At 42.4% G+C, this 14764-nt stretch overlaps 1 protein-coding gene across 24 annotated transcripts in view; it reads left to right on the top strand.

Moving 5' to 3' along the window:
* Positions 1-14764, top strand: part of DOCK9 (dedicator of cytokinesis 9) — a 291308-nt gene that overhangs the window by 143707 nt on the left and 132837 nt on the right. For all 24 annotated transcript variants that reach the window (XM_023252831.2, XM_023252829.2, XM_023252810.2 and 21 more), the window contains exon 3: positions 11538-11627. In XM_023252831.2, the coding sequence (XP_023108599.1) occupies positions 11538-11627 (90 nt within the window). The remainder of the gene's footprint in view (positions 1-11537; positions 11628-14764) is intronic.

Raw genomic sequence — 14764 nt, 5'->3', positions numbered from 1 at the left:
GGTGCCCCCGTGATAAGCCTTCTTAATACTCACTTTTCTTAATCTGTTGTTCAGGGATAACATTTGCCCCAGAATTTGGGTTCTCATAGATATACAAGAATCCAAAGAGACACCACCATTCGGAAAAGCTCTTTGTACCCCTGGCTGACGTCCCTCAGTTGGCAGGGAGGGAGGTGAGGGCGTAGGAAGCAGCCTCCTTCCTGTTTATGTAACATCGTTCAGTTTTGAGGATGGCCATGTCTTCAAAGTCATGTGATGTGGGGCAGGTGGAGCTCCTTACTCATGGTGAAGCTGGACCTGCCACGTGTCACCCAAATGACCCAAGCCCCCCCCTTGTTTTCTGGATTACCCCTCTCCCCTTCTTCATTCTCTCTTATGCGTTGGTACTTACTAGCAATGGAAAACAAGCTTCAAATACCAAACCAAACATAAGCCAAACAAAATCTCTAAAAACTGAACTTAATGGATGAGTCTGGTCATGAAGGATGAACATTTCACTTGTTTAGTTATAGTTTACTGCATCTGGGCAGTTATGTAATGTATAGTTTTGGGGGTTTGAGAAGGTAGCAGAATGAAATTTTTACGGCTCTCAAAGGTCTACGGACACTTACAAATGTATGTGACATTTTAGGGAACGGGACATTATGTGGTGACAGAAGCTACCTGATGTCTCACCAGTTCTGAGACACTGTCTCATTTGGAACCCTGAGCGAGGGGTGCCTGGGTGGTGCAGTCGGTTAAGCGTCCGATTTCAGCCAGGTCACGATCTCGCGGTCCGTGAGTTCGAGCCCCGCGTCAGGCTCTGGGCTGATAGCTCGGAGCCTGGAGCCTGTTTCCGATTCTGTGTCTCCCTCTCTCTCTGCCCCTCGCCCGTTCATGCTCTGTCTCTCTCTGTCCCCCCAAAAATAAATAAAAACGTTGAAAAAAAAATTAAAAAAAAAAGGAACCCTGAGCGATCTTACAATTGAATAAAACAATCCCCATTTTAAAATCTCTGCTGCCCATTCACTCAGCAAACATTTACGATGTGCCAGATGTTCTGCTGGGTGTTGGAGAAGCAAAGATGAGTAGCTTAGTCTGGGCATCTCCAGCCTGGAGGGAGATGTGGGTGGTGGGAACAGCTCCACAGCCAGGCGGATGGTCTGGTGCCTGAGGGAGTCAGAAGTCCCCATGTGCTACAGGGCTGAAGAAGGGCAGGTGAGCCCAGAAAAGACATCACAGCGGCTTGGCCGTGGTCTTAGGTTCTGCTGAGGAGCTTGGACTCGATTCTGGTGGCAGTGAGGAGTCATGGAAAGGTTTTAAGTGGAGGCCTGGTGCTATCAGATGAGAGTTTTGGAGAGACGACTGGCAGGTGGTACGAGGGACTACGGAGGGGAGCTGGGCATAGTGGTATGGGTGCTAGACTGAGGCGCACGCGAGAGCACCCCAGATCAGTGCACTGTTTGGGGGTGTCCAGCAAGGAAAGTCACTGACAGCACATGGGGGTGGTACTGTTGAGTGAGCGGAGACAGGCAGTGCAGGGTGGGAGCCCGGGGAGCTTGCAGGGGCAGCGAAGAGGAGCTGAGAGGGAGAGGCGTCCCTCAGCGTGTCTCAGCCCTCATAGGGTTTTAATGGGTTCCTATGGAGTGGTCTTTTGTTAAATCCCTCCAGAAACCTAAATGGGGTTCCTTCTCCAGACCCTTGTCCTGTCCCGTGCTTTGTCCATTTTCTTAATTATTAGTGAGTTAGGCATTGAGAGTTCTCAGGAAACTGAAAACGGGATTGTCTGATGTTACTAGAACACTGTGGGTCAGCCGCCAAGACGTGATCTCTGCAGTGAGATGTGGGGAACGCCCTGCGTGAGTTCTAGTTTCCAGCCTGGCTTGGGACTGAGTCCTCTCAAAGTAAGTCATCTGCTCTGAAACAAATGTGTCTGCCAGACATGTGGAAAGGTGCCATTACGCTGTGCTCGATAAGTCACCGAAACGTCCCCAGAGTTGTCTAGTAGTGATGTTTCATGCACAGACAGATGCAACCAAGGCCGGTTTCCAGCATATGATATAAAGGAACCTAACTTCACAGACGCGTGAGGTACCCTGCAGTTTGGCTCAGGGCTAGAGACGAAAGGAAGGAGGTGTTGAGAGCTGCCTGTCTGACAGGGAATAGTTGAAAAGCCAAGATAACTTTAGAACATTGAAGTGGATGCTGTCCATTTGGCCCAGTCGAGCACAATATAAATTCAACCCAGGGCTTACTTGTTTAGTAAAGGAGATGGGCCAGGCTGAGGGACGCCAGCCTGAAGAGCTGTCTTCCCTAGGCTGCCTGGGCTTTGATTTCTGGCAGCATCCACTTCCCTCCCCTCACCGAGTGCTGGCCGCCTCCCACCACACCCCAAGGTCGCCCTTCTCCTGGAAGATCAAAGTACTATTTCTCTGCAAATGCATCAAGTCCTCAAACGTTTCAAGGTATAGTTCTACTAGGTGAATTAAAACAAACACAAAAATGAATACAAGCATAGGATGCTTTGCATAGAATTACAAACCAGGTAGGTTAACTGCTAAGCAGAGCGAGTCCACCTTTTTGTGTAAGCCCCTGAGACCTGGTGGGCTTCTGTGGCCAGCAGGTCATGTCTGTTGGAGTGCATCTTGGGCCCCCCTCTCTAAACTCAGGCTGTCCGCAGGCCTCAGGGCCCATCTTAGAGGTAAGACCCCAGGCACCTAGGAAATTTCCCTCACTCTCAACTTCCTGCAGCCATGTGCCTAACTGACCCCTTACTTCCTCTTGAAGAGAACCTTTTTCACCTCTTGTAACTCTTCGGAGTCGTTCTGCTCAGAGCACTTGAGGAGCCATCTCTTCCTGATTGAAGGCCGGCACTGCCTTCTGGGCTGCCTGTGATGTTTGTTTTTTCTGTCCGAGGGAGGACACTCCCAGCCCTGTGCTCCTTTGAACAGGAGAGATGGGGAGACAGTGTCGGTGGACACACGCAGTGAGCTCAGGTTGCAGCCCACCCACTTCTCTGGGATCTATCCTCCGGCTCATTGTTCACAGGGCCCAGGGGAAGGGTGGGCCTTTTGTTTCAGCCTCTTCATTAAAATCTTATAAAATAGGATATTTTGAGCAGCCGCAGCTATGCTTGCTTCCCACCAGGAATTAAGAGAGTTGTTTTGTTACAGTTTTAATGCCCATTCTAAAGTGATTAATATAAAGTCCCGTGCCATATGGGTTGGGAGGGTCAGAAGAGTAAAGAAATAAGGACACGAAAGCATGTCTCCGTTAAGACTCACCCTATATTTATTTAAGTCTACAAAGTGACTCTGCCCTCCTTCTCATCCAGCAATTCCTTTCATAAAAATAAATGGGGTAATCAATCAAAGCAGACATAGTATTCATCTTATTTTCTTGGATGTCTTTTAATTTCTCTCCAAGCACAGATAATAAGCCATTTGAGAGATATAGACTTAGAATTCCATGTTCACAGAACTGTGGGATTTTTAAATTACAAAGGAAGCCTGGAGATCCTTAGAAAACTCTCTATTTTACAGATGTGGAAAGTTAAAACTTTCCCCCCAAGATCACACAGCTAATTAGCGGCTGAGCTCAGATGAGCACTCAGGTTTCCTGGCTCTCACTTCAAAACCCTTTCCAATATCACTTCTCAGATTCTTCTGTAGGAAGTTTAATTACATTATTCACCTCACATTTCTTGTGGGTTGAAACAAGAGCTTCTCGGTGCCCCAGCCTCAGTGGGGTCGGGGTGGTGGGGTGGCTGGCCCTGATGGAGAGAACCCTGGCCAGGTTGGGGTCAAGAATTCCATTCGTAGAGAGAGCTGCCAAGTTGAAGATGCAGAACCAAGGTTACAGCAGGCCATCAGGGAACAGCTGTGAGTGATGAAGAAGAGGGTCGGGAAATGCCAGGATGCCCCAGGGCTGGCCCAGATGAGCAGACCCACTGTATGGTTTGCCCGTATGTCCCTTTAGGTGGTGCACAGCCCTGCCTCCCTGGGCCACGCATCCAGATATGGCTCAGAGCCGCTGAAGTGACCCCAGTCTTTGCAGGGAGTCATTTCAACCAAGAGAGAAAAAAGTTTTTGAAGTAAAAGAGGATCTATTTGACATTTGTCCTTCCATTAAATTAAGCTGAGAGATACTTCTAAGTTCTGCTGTTTCTGTTCAGGTCTGGGGGCAACTCTGAAGTCCTTCAACTCATTCCATTAAGGGAAAAAGTCCCCTAAAGACTGACCTGGGCTCTCAGGTGTCCTTGTGCCACCTTCTAAGCCTTTTGGGTGAGGACTTCACCACTTTCTCTTCCTTTAGCAGTTCTAAATTGTTCTTTTTAGTTACTCCTGACATTTTTTGGAATTCCTCGTAAGACTCCTGTCCCTACTTGGCCAAGGTAATAAAGGGTCTCCATGTGTCCAAGACTACCAGCATTTAACCTAAGTCACAGTAACTGACTGAAAATAATTTAGACTATTTTAGTAGCTAGAAGAGGGCTTTTGTTTTAAATTGTGCTTTGTGCCATGAGATTTCTATTCAAAATGGTTGCCGGAGATGCTAGCTGTGTTTAGATTTAATTTGCAGATCTTATCACGCTTCATAGTGAAATGCTTCTCCCCTCCCCCCTTGCAAATGTAGAGATCTACTGAGGGGAAAGCTACTGCTGAGCTCTCTCAGTGGTGTGGAAATAATTTATTTCCAAACATAAGAATGGGACTGATATTCTTTGAATGTCCACCTTGATGTTGATTTATATAAAGTGGATGCAGACCCATCTTTTAGCAGGAATATGATTTTAACTGATAAAAAAAGGAGAAAAGAATACCACAACTGTGGAAAAGAAAATTAAGTCCACTTTTGAGGAGGGCTTTAGTGTTCACTGAGTATAAATCTCCAGGTATTGATTGGGACTCTGTTATAAGCCAGATAAATAAAACTGCAGAAATTTAATGTGAATCGATTTGGCATACAGTAGACTATTACCCAAATATGACTTTTAATAAAAAAGTCTTTGGAGAAATTAGAGCATTCACTTATGCTGTAGTCTTCCCTTGTCAGTTTTTATAATGGACTGGAGAAGTTTTTGTAATAACAGAAAAAAAGTTATATACAAGTAATCGATGATTTTCAGTAGAGTCCTATTTCTGTCTCCATTGACTATTTTATTCATTCATTCTTGAAAGATTGATTACCTAGCCCAGAGATACAGATAGGAAGATCTGTTCCTGCCCTTAGAGGAATCCACAATCTGATAGGAGGAAGTAGGACATGTGCCTGCAGGAGAGTTTTGGATTATGGAGTCAGAGATTGACGAGCTACCAGACAGGGCCTCATGGGCTGTGGTTGATAAGTCACCAAGGTCTGGGGTCAGCTCTTAGCTTTGCAAGTCCAGAGACTGAGTTTGGTCAATGTGACCAGAGTTGTATGAGCTCAGAGAACTGACTTGTAACAGACAGCCTCACAAGAGGACAAACCAAATAGCATTTAATAATGAGCATTGAGAACTAGAATTAATAAGCAGATTAGAATACATTCATTGGCCATGTCAGTTCTCCGTAATTAGGAAAGTCTAAATGGGAATCCCTTTATAAACAAGTGGATTCATGAAGCTGTATTCAGTAAGTGGGAAGACCTTGGGAACAGAGGACATCAAGTGGTGGCTCCTCATTGGTGCCAAGTCCAGGAGTCAGTGGTGCCTCAGCCCCCCCCCCCCCCCCCCCCCCCCCCCGGCCTGATGGGATTCCAGCCTTTCCTTTTAAATGGTGATAAAGACACTGACAAAATTGCTCTGGTCATACAAGCCCTGTTCTTTCTGTTGGCCCATTCTTTCCCCAGATGAGTTAAAACTATTGATTAGGCTATAGATTGGTAGGGTTTTTAATTCTTAGGTGTTCTTTAATTAGTGTTCTGGGCAGTTTTTCCTTTGGGATAAGGTATATTTATAGTTCTAGGATTTAACGGGTCTCTTCTGTGGGTGCAAAGAGATAATCTCATTTATTATGTCTTGATTTTGCTCTTTTAACTTTAGAAGGGTAAGCTTGTCTCCCAAGCTTCTCCCCCTTTTGTACTGAATACAACTTGTACTCATCCTGCACAATTTAGCTTGAGTGTTTTTGCCTTGGTGCACATCTTCCCGATGTTCTTTTCCCCTCCCCGTTGGATTTAGATTCCCCCATTCTTTCCTTTCATGCCAGCCTGTGCTTCTGTGCCCCTTTCTCTCGTACTCCTCTATAGTACTTGTGGCTCTCTGATAATTTATTTCCTCATCTTCCTCTGTCTTCAAACTGTAAGCTTTATAGGAACAGCAACTACATTTCATTAAAGTTGGTGTCTTGACTGCTAGTTCAGTGTCTGGTGGTAGAAAGTAGTGACACAGCAGATGGTTGAATGGGTGGGTGGGTGGATGGATGGATGGATGGATGGATGGATGGATGGATGGATGGATGAAGTGATATTTATGCTCAACTGTAAAATGGTCAGCACAATGTTTTGGAGGACGAGAAACCATTGATAACTACTCTCAAAGTGTAACAGACATTTTTTTTTTTCTATTTTGCTTGTCTACTCTTAGGACATTGACACATGTCCCAAGAAAGGTAAATGAAGAAACCAAGTTGCGGTTTCATGTATCCCTTCAGTGCTTCTGTCCTACCTCTATATTGTGATTAGTATTTGAAAACATTTTCATGAAAAGAGCAGTATTCTTCAGTACGTTAATTAAGACGTGTTCCTAATCTCTTAGCATCTTGTTACAGTTAGTTATTGCTGAGTAACAAACCACTCCAAAGCCTAGTTAATTCAGGACAGTAATTTTTCATTTCCCACGATTCTGAAATCTGATCCAGGCTCAGCGGTGTAGTTCTGCTTGACTTGCTGTCGGCAGAACCTGAAATGTCCAAGAAGGCTTCCTTACTTACACTGTGGTACCTCAACCAGGAAGGCTGGAACCAGCTGTGGGCTGGTGGGGCATCTTTCTATATGTGGTCCCTCCGTATAGCTAGTTTGGACTTGCTCATAGCATAGTGGTCTCAAGTAGTAGAACTTTTTTTGTGGCTTTCTATGTCCACGTCTTTTAAGAAGGAGGAACAGAGCTGCTAGTTCTCCTAAAGGCTAAGTTTGGAACTGCCACAGTGCCATTTCTGCCTCATCTGATTGGTCAAAGCCAGCCCGGGTTTAAGGAGAGGAAAATTGTCTGCACCTTTTGGTGTGAGGGACAGCAGTCATATATAGGGAAGGATAGCAGCCAGCTATATAGAAAAGAGGTTACCTAAAACATCCAATTTTGTATACGATAAGAATTAGACATAAAAATAACATGAAGCTAGATGTGTACTACAGAAGTGTGTCTCATGTAAGTGAATGGTTTTTTTTTTTAAAATTTGCTGTTTATTTGGATGAAGTCTCCAGAGGAAAAAGGGCTCTTGTGGGAAAACTAAGCTTTGTCAAAATCAGAGCTAGGACTTGATCAGTAATGGACTCAAACCTAGCATTCTGGTACTGGTGGGTGGTGGTAAGTACACAGATGATTGGTTTATTTATGCCCAGTGCTGTCTTATCTGCTAAAGGCCAGGTCTCTCTTTAAGGATCAAAGTTGCTTTCTTTTTAAAGTGAGAACATAATGGCATTGTCTCTGATCCATATCTGTTTCTCTCACCTTAGAGGAGTATTTGGAAAAGTGTCACATAATTAAAGTTTTTTGAGGGGCACCTGACTGGCTCATTCATTAGAGTGTGCAACTCTTGATCTTGGGATTGTGAATTCAAGCCCCACTTTGGGGTGGAGATTACTTAAAAATAAAACCTTAAACAAAAAGTTTCTTGAGTTGGTAATCCCACTGGAAAAACATAATACATTTTGTCTTTTGACTAGTGGTGTGATGGGAAATGGGCTGGAAGTGACTCAAGTGACTTTCTTGAACTGAGCATTTCCTGAACATTTTAAAAGTGTAACAATTAGTTTCAAAAATCATGATAGATCAAAATATATCAAGTAGGGATATAGAATGTATCCTTCTTTGAAGCATACACAGTTTCTTAAACAATTTCCCTTTTCTTATTCCTGATTTTTAACAGTTCTGACAATCTCTTAATAATCACTGTGTTACTTGGAAACGTTTTGAATAGATTATGCCTCTTCGGTGCTTATCATCACATGTCTCTATGGCATTTCTTGGGAACAGGTGAGAGTAATAAGATTCACCATTTGTGATAGTTGCAAAAAAAACAAGACCAAGGGCCTTCAGAGCCCTTTTGGAGACTGAATGAATTAAGAATTCACCCGTGAAGGACTTCAGTGGAGAATGGAGTTCCTTCTTTCCTTTCCTTTAGAATAAGGAGGCTTATTCTAAAAACAGGGTTTGAGATTACTTTCAAAGATTGACACCATCCAAAAAAGAGTTAAATAGATGAAGGAGACACAACATTGAGAAAACAGGGGCAGGAAATAAAATTAAATTACATACAAAATATATGCACTGAAGTTTTCAACCTGTGCCGGAGGGGAGGGAGATCACACATTTGATCCAAGTTTCCTCCAGCCAAAGAAAGAAAAACATCTGGGACAGATGCTAGGGGATCCCAGTTTAGTAAGTAGCCATGAAGAGCTACCACAGGGTAGACTCTCTTTGCAAAATATTTTCCATGTATGCTGTTTTTGTAACTATGATCTGTTAATAGTATCCAAGGATTACAGTCCATGGGAGAAAACATCTAGAACATTTCTTTCTGAAGCCTGAGGTCCGGTTTCCTCATATTGGCAAAATAGTCCCTTCCAAATGATGTTAATTAGAGTGGATTTGCTCCTGCCTAAAGTCATGAGGCATTTTATTATTTAAAGTAAGCATTTGAGCCTCTTGAGGGGAGGTAGCATTCACAATTCATAGGTCCATTCAACGAATAGTGATTGAGCACCTTCTACTTGCCTGGTTACCATGCTGTGAGGCACTGGGGGTGTGGCAGTGACCAAGCATGGACATAAAAGGCAAGTAAGAGATGAATGTGAAGTAGAAAAAATAGTCCTAAAACTCATTTGGAACCACTAAAGACCTCAAAGAGCCGAAGAAATCTTTAGAAAGAAGAACACAGCAGGAAGCATCACACATCCTGATTTCAAGCTCTGCTATAAAGCTGTAGTCATCAAAATAGTATGGTATAGGCATAAAAACAGACAAGTAGAACAGTGGAACAGAATCCAGAGCCCCAAATAAACCCAAGCATATACGGTCAACTAATATTTGACAAGGGAGCCAATAATACTAAATGGAGAAAAGGCAATAAATGTTGCTGGGATAATTGGCTATTCCCATGTAAAAGAATGAAACTGGACCCACGTCTTACACTACTAGTGAAAATGAACTCAAAATGGATTAAAGACTTATATGTAACACCTGAAATCATGAAACTCCTAGAAGAGAACATAGGAATAAAGCTCCTTAACGTGGGTCTTGATAATTGTTTTGGGGGGCTTTAATACCTAAAACACAAGAAACACAATTAAAAAAAACACAAAAAAAACAAGTGTGACCACACCAAACTCAAAAGCTTCTGCACAGCAAAATAAATCATCAATAATGTGAAGAAACAACCTATGGAATGGGAAAAAAATATTTGCAAACCACATATCTAGGGGTTAATATCCAAAATATATGAAGAACTCATAGAACTCAATAATAACAACAACAACAACAAAAATAACCCAGATTAAAAATGGCAAAGGACCTGAAAAGACAATTTCCTGAAGAAGTTATACAAAAAGCCAACAAGTACATGAAAAGATGTTCACCATCACTAGTTGTTAGGGAAATGCAAATTAAAATCACAATGAGATATCACCTCATGCCTGCTAGAATGGCTGTCATCAAAAAGAGAGAACAGATGCTGGCACAGATGTGGAGACAGCGAAACCCTGTGCACTGTTGGTAGGATTGTGGTTTAGTGCAGCTACTGTGGAAAACAGTATGGAAGACCCTCAAAAGATTAAAAATAGAGGGGCTTCTGGGTGTCTCAGCTGGTTAAGCATCTGACTTCTTGGTTTTGGCTCAGTTCATGATATCATGGTTGGGGGTTCTGGCCCAGCATTGGGGTCTGCAGCTGGCAGCTGGCAGTCTGGAATTCTGTCTCTCTCTCTCTCTCTCTCTCTCTGCCCCTCCCCCACTCACGTTGTCTCTCTCAAAATAAAAAACTTAAAAAAAATACTTAAAAAAAATTAAAAGTAGAATTACAGTATGATCCAGTAATCCCACTTATGGGACTGTATCCAAAGGAAATAAAAATACTAACTTGAAAAGATATCTGTACCCCAGTGTTTATAGCAGCATTGTTTACAGTAGCCAAGACAGGGAAACAACTTAAGCAAGACAAAAAGGCATAGAAAAAGAGATCAGCCTTGTGGTTACCAAAGATGGAGGGTATGGGGAGGAAGAATTGGATGCAGGAGATCAAAAGGTCCAACTTCCAGTCATAAGATAAATAAGGACTAGGGATGTCCTGGAGACTGCAGTGAACATGGCTGTGTGGTATCTAGGACGGTTCTTAAGCGAGCAAATCCTATCACAAGGAGAAAGGTTTTTTTTTCCCTTTTCCCTTTCTTTTTATTGTATTTGAGTGAGAGAATAGACATTAGCTGAACCTATCGTGGTCCTCATTTCTCAATAGATTTAAATCAAACCATCACGCTGTATATGCCTTAAACTTATACAGTGATGTATGACCATTATTTCTCAATAGAACTGGAAAAAAGAAAACATGGACGTAATGATGGTTGCACAGCAATGTGAATGTACTTAATGCCACTGAAATGCACACTTTTTGAAAGTGGTTAAAATGGGGGTGCCTGGCTGGCTTAGTAGGTAGAGCATGTGACTCTTGATCTCAAGGTCATGAGTTCGAGCCCATACTGGGTGTAGAGTTTGCTTAAAAAAAAATAAAATTGGGGCGCCTGGTTGGTTCAGTTCATTAAGTGTTCGCTCTAGATTTTGGCGTAGGTCTTGAGCTCACAGCTCATGAGTTCCAGTCCCGCATTGGGCTCTGCACTGGCAGTGTGGAGCCTGCTTGGGATTCTCTCTCCCCCTCTCTCTTCCCCTCCCCAGCTCTTGCTCTCACTCTCTTTCAAAGTAAAGAAATAAACTTTAAAAAAAATGAAATAAAATCTGGAAAAAAAATGGTAAATTTTATGGTATGTCTATTTTACACTAGAAAAAGGCAATTAAGACAAGTAAAAGGCAATGTAGTGGGACTAGCTCAAGCACTTGGGGCTGGCGAGGGTTAGGGTTTCTGAAAGGGGGCCTACCCTGCCTGGTGGGAGCGGAAGGACTCCCTGGAGGGCTCACTGGGCTTCTGACTCAGAAAGAAGTGGGAGCTATTGCCCCATGCCCGTCTTTGAACTTTCTGGCACCAAAAGGGATCCGTGGTGTGTGACCCAAGGAGGAAGGAGAAGAGCTGTCTCTGCAGGACTGGCGGAGACTGAAGAAGGGACTGTCTCCATGCGAGGCCCGGCTGCACCCCGAGGCTGGCGCCTTTCCATCTCCCAGTAACCAAACCCTGTCCCCATGCTTTCCTTCACAGACGGCCACTCTGAGACGACAGGGTCGCTACAAGTGCTCCACGGTCCCCGCAGATGCGCAAGAGGAAGCACAGAGCTTATTTGTTACGGAGGTAATGTGCCTTTTCTACGTTAATGTACACGTTATCTTAGAGTCACTTTTTGCCTACACCCCCCCTTCTGTAAATTTCAATGATATTTTCAAGGAAGTATCAGAGAGGTAATTACATTTTTATAATGGAAAATAGGAGAACAGTATGGGGTTTTCAGAGTCTGAAATGTGGACAGAAATGTTAATAGGGGTCATTTCTGACGCCTGTTTAAAGCATGAATGCTATAGAACTTACAGGCATGGAATACGGGTAACTTAGGAACTCGCTGGAAATCTTTGGCTGAGGTTTTATTGTTGACATTGTTTTTAATGGAGACTCAGTACACACATTTATGTATTCATTTACATGTTTCTACTTATAACTTATTTTCAAGACTAATTCAGTCTTTATGAGATGCCAGGTGATAATGAGCAGAGCGTGAATATTCCTGATCAGTATATGATTATTATCACTCTTATTTGAACATACAGATACTGATTACCTGTTAAAGAGGAAAGAGAAATTATTGCATTTGGATTGCATTTTTTTTAGATTGGTGTTTGTTTCTTCTTCCAGGTGCTTTTAGATGAACTAATTAGGTTATTTTAATTTTGTTTCTTGAAGCGCTCTTTCATTTAAAAATGATGGGTCTTTAACCCTATTTTTCTAGTTGATTTTTAGGTGATAAACATGGCCAACCCCCACAAGGAATCTATGCTTTTTAAAGTGAAGACTAATTAAGATAACAATATTGTAGTAACAGTATTTAATTTCCATTGAGATTTTCAAAAAATTAAATATGTATTGAAAATCGTAAAAGTGTGATCTCTCATCCTTCTGGAAAGGTAACTTCTTGCCTTACCTCCTTTGCTACTATATTAGTAAAAATAATTCTGGACAAATAGAGCCAGATACGTTTGTGTAGTCTTAAATGTTTAGTATCAAGCAGGATGCAGACGCAGTGTGACTGACCCACGGGCAACTGTCTGGCCTGCAGCCTGTTTTTGTAAATAAAGTTTCATTGTAGTACCGCCACACCCTTTTGTTTACGTGTCACCTGTGACCTACTTTCACGTGATAACTCAGAGTTGAATGTTTGCAGCAGAGATCACGTGACCCTCAAAGCTGAAAATACTTACCTATCCGGACTTTTCCAGAAAGAGTTTGTTCACCTCCAAACTTATTAATTACTAATTCAGTTCTCCCAGTTGCTTAAAAAATATGGCTTTTGAGGCACAGTTCTCCACTCAGTTCTTTGACTGCTGTAGGTTGAGCAATAACAACTTCATGCTGTGCTGCCCGAGCCAATGGAACGAGCCCTCTTGGGACGCGGCCACAAGGGTGGAGTGGAACAGCCAGCACTTCCTCTCTATCCTCTTGTCCAGCGGAGAATGACCTAACGGCTGTTTTAAAAAACAACTTCAAAAACCTTTCAGTATTAACTTGAAAATATGATTGAATTTCACGAGTCTGAAAGGTCACTGATGAAATGAGCCAGTCAGATCCCTGTCTTTCTGGAGATCCAGTTCTCCAGAGACTGATTTCTGATGTAACCCCTCATCTCCTAGACTTTCTGCATCCCCGGACGGGTGGAGGTTGCTTGTCTTATTCCAGGCTTCAGCCTTGGAATTCAGCTGGTGCCTGCCATGTGGACAGTCAACAGGGGCTTATCAAATGAATGACTCTCTGGCCACTTAACCTGGTCAACTATGTTTCCTTACAGTTTCTTATAATTTAAAACATTTAAACATAAGTATCTTTCTGACCCATTTTACCTAAGATATTAAAAATCTGGGCAGTCAGGTGTTTCATTCATAAATGCCCTGATTGTATGCAAGTGCTTGCTCGTTGATCTTTTTAACTGGGCAGGTGCATGTTATACTTCAGAATAGGTTTAATATCCTGAAAGAGACTTCAGTGGTATGACTTTGGTTGCTGTGCTTGTTCGAAAACCTGAACAGAGTAGGAGCATGTGCACAAGACTGTGTCATACCTAGTCAGACCTAAAATTGCTGTGCTAGCGGACCTAGGGATACAGGTAATTCTGCAATCACACTTGGTTTGGAATGTAATTTTGAGTATGGATGTCAGATGTTCTGAATGTGAAAATGCTTTGAAAATATTTTTGAGGAGAATTTACAAGAGTGAAATAGTCTTCAAAAACATTTGTAACTACATGGCAAAGAGATCGGAAACTTGTTCAGTTCCACCATCCAACTCTGTTCCTAACCCTTCTCTGCTATTTAGTCCACCTTTCAGAACAATAATGTAAAATCTTACACTATCTGCCTGTCGCCACCTTGCCCATAGAGTGCTTATCATAGAGTCTGGCACAAGGGAAGCATCCATTATCGTTGTTGTAGTTCTATTCATGACTTTGGGGTAGAGGAGAGTTTGCCTCAGAAGGCCTTTGGGCATAAGCCATGAAACAGATAAAAAAGGTTGACCATAAAAATGATGAAGTAGAGTGAGCAGAATAGAGACTTTGATCACAGTGTTAGTTACAGCCGGAGTGAAGTCAACCAGGTAAGACATAAATACATTCAACTACATCTTCACTTAATTCATTTTTTTTTTCCACACTGAAGTTTACATATGTGTAGCCAAGAGCTGACTATACAGAAAATCAAGGTAGCTGTTGGTAACTCAATCAAATGCTTCCCCTATTGATTTTGACTCATTTGTGTTTGAGGATCTGGTGGACGCAGCCTTATAATCTTTAGTCTACACACTATTCAGTGCTTCCTCCTGGATAGATGAATGAAAGACACCGTGCTGGTCCGTTGAGTCTATTGAATAGTGAGGTAGTTTAATGCAGTGTAGGGAGTATAGAAATGTCTTTTTTTTCCCTCCGGGGTTTCTTCTAGTTGGCTTAGGAATTAAATTGATATAAGGCAGATTAATAGGAAAAAACTCAAAGTTTTATTATGTGCACATGGAGGTCAAAAAATGAAACTGAGACCCCAAGAAATGACTAAGGCAGGCAGTTTTTATACATTTTAGACAAAGAGACAATAAATTTGGGAGGAATTGACAGGATAAAGAAAACAGGTGTTTGGGAGCCTTAATTAGTAAGGAATTCTAAGCAGAATTTAGCCTGCAGTAGGAGATTAGAAAAAAATAACAAGGTTTATTTCCGTAGCTTTCTCAACTTTCAA

The sequence above is a fragment of the Felis catus genome, chromosome A1 (genome assembly GCF_018350175.1).
Source record: "Felis catus isolate Fca126 chromosome A1, F.catus_Fca126_mat1.0, whole genome shotgun sequence".
Lineage (NCBI taxonomy): Eukaryota > Metazoa > Chordata > Mammalia > Carnivora > Felidae > Felis > Felis catus.
Note: the sequence above shows the minus strand (reverse complement) of the source record. Positions and strands in the feature narration are given on the sequence as shown.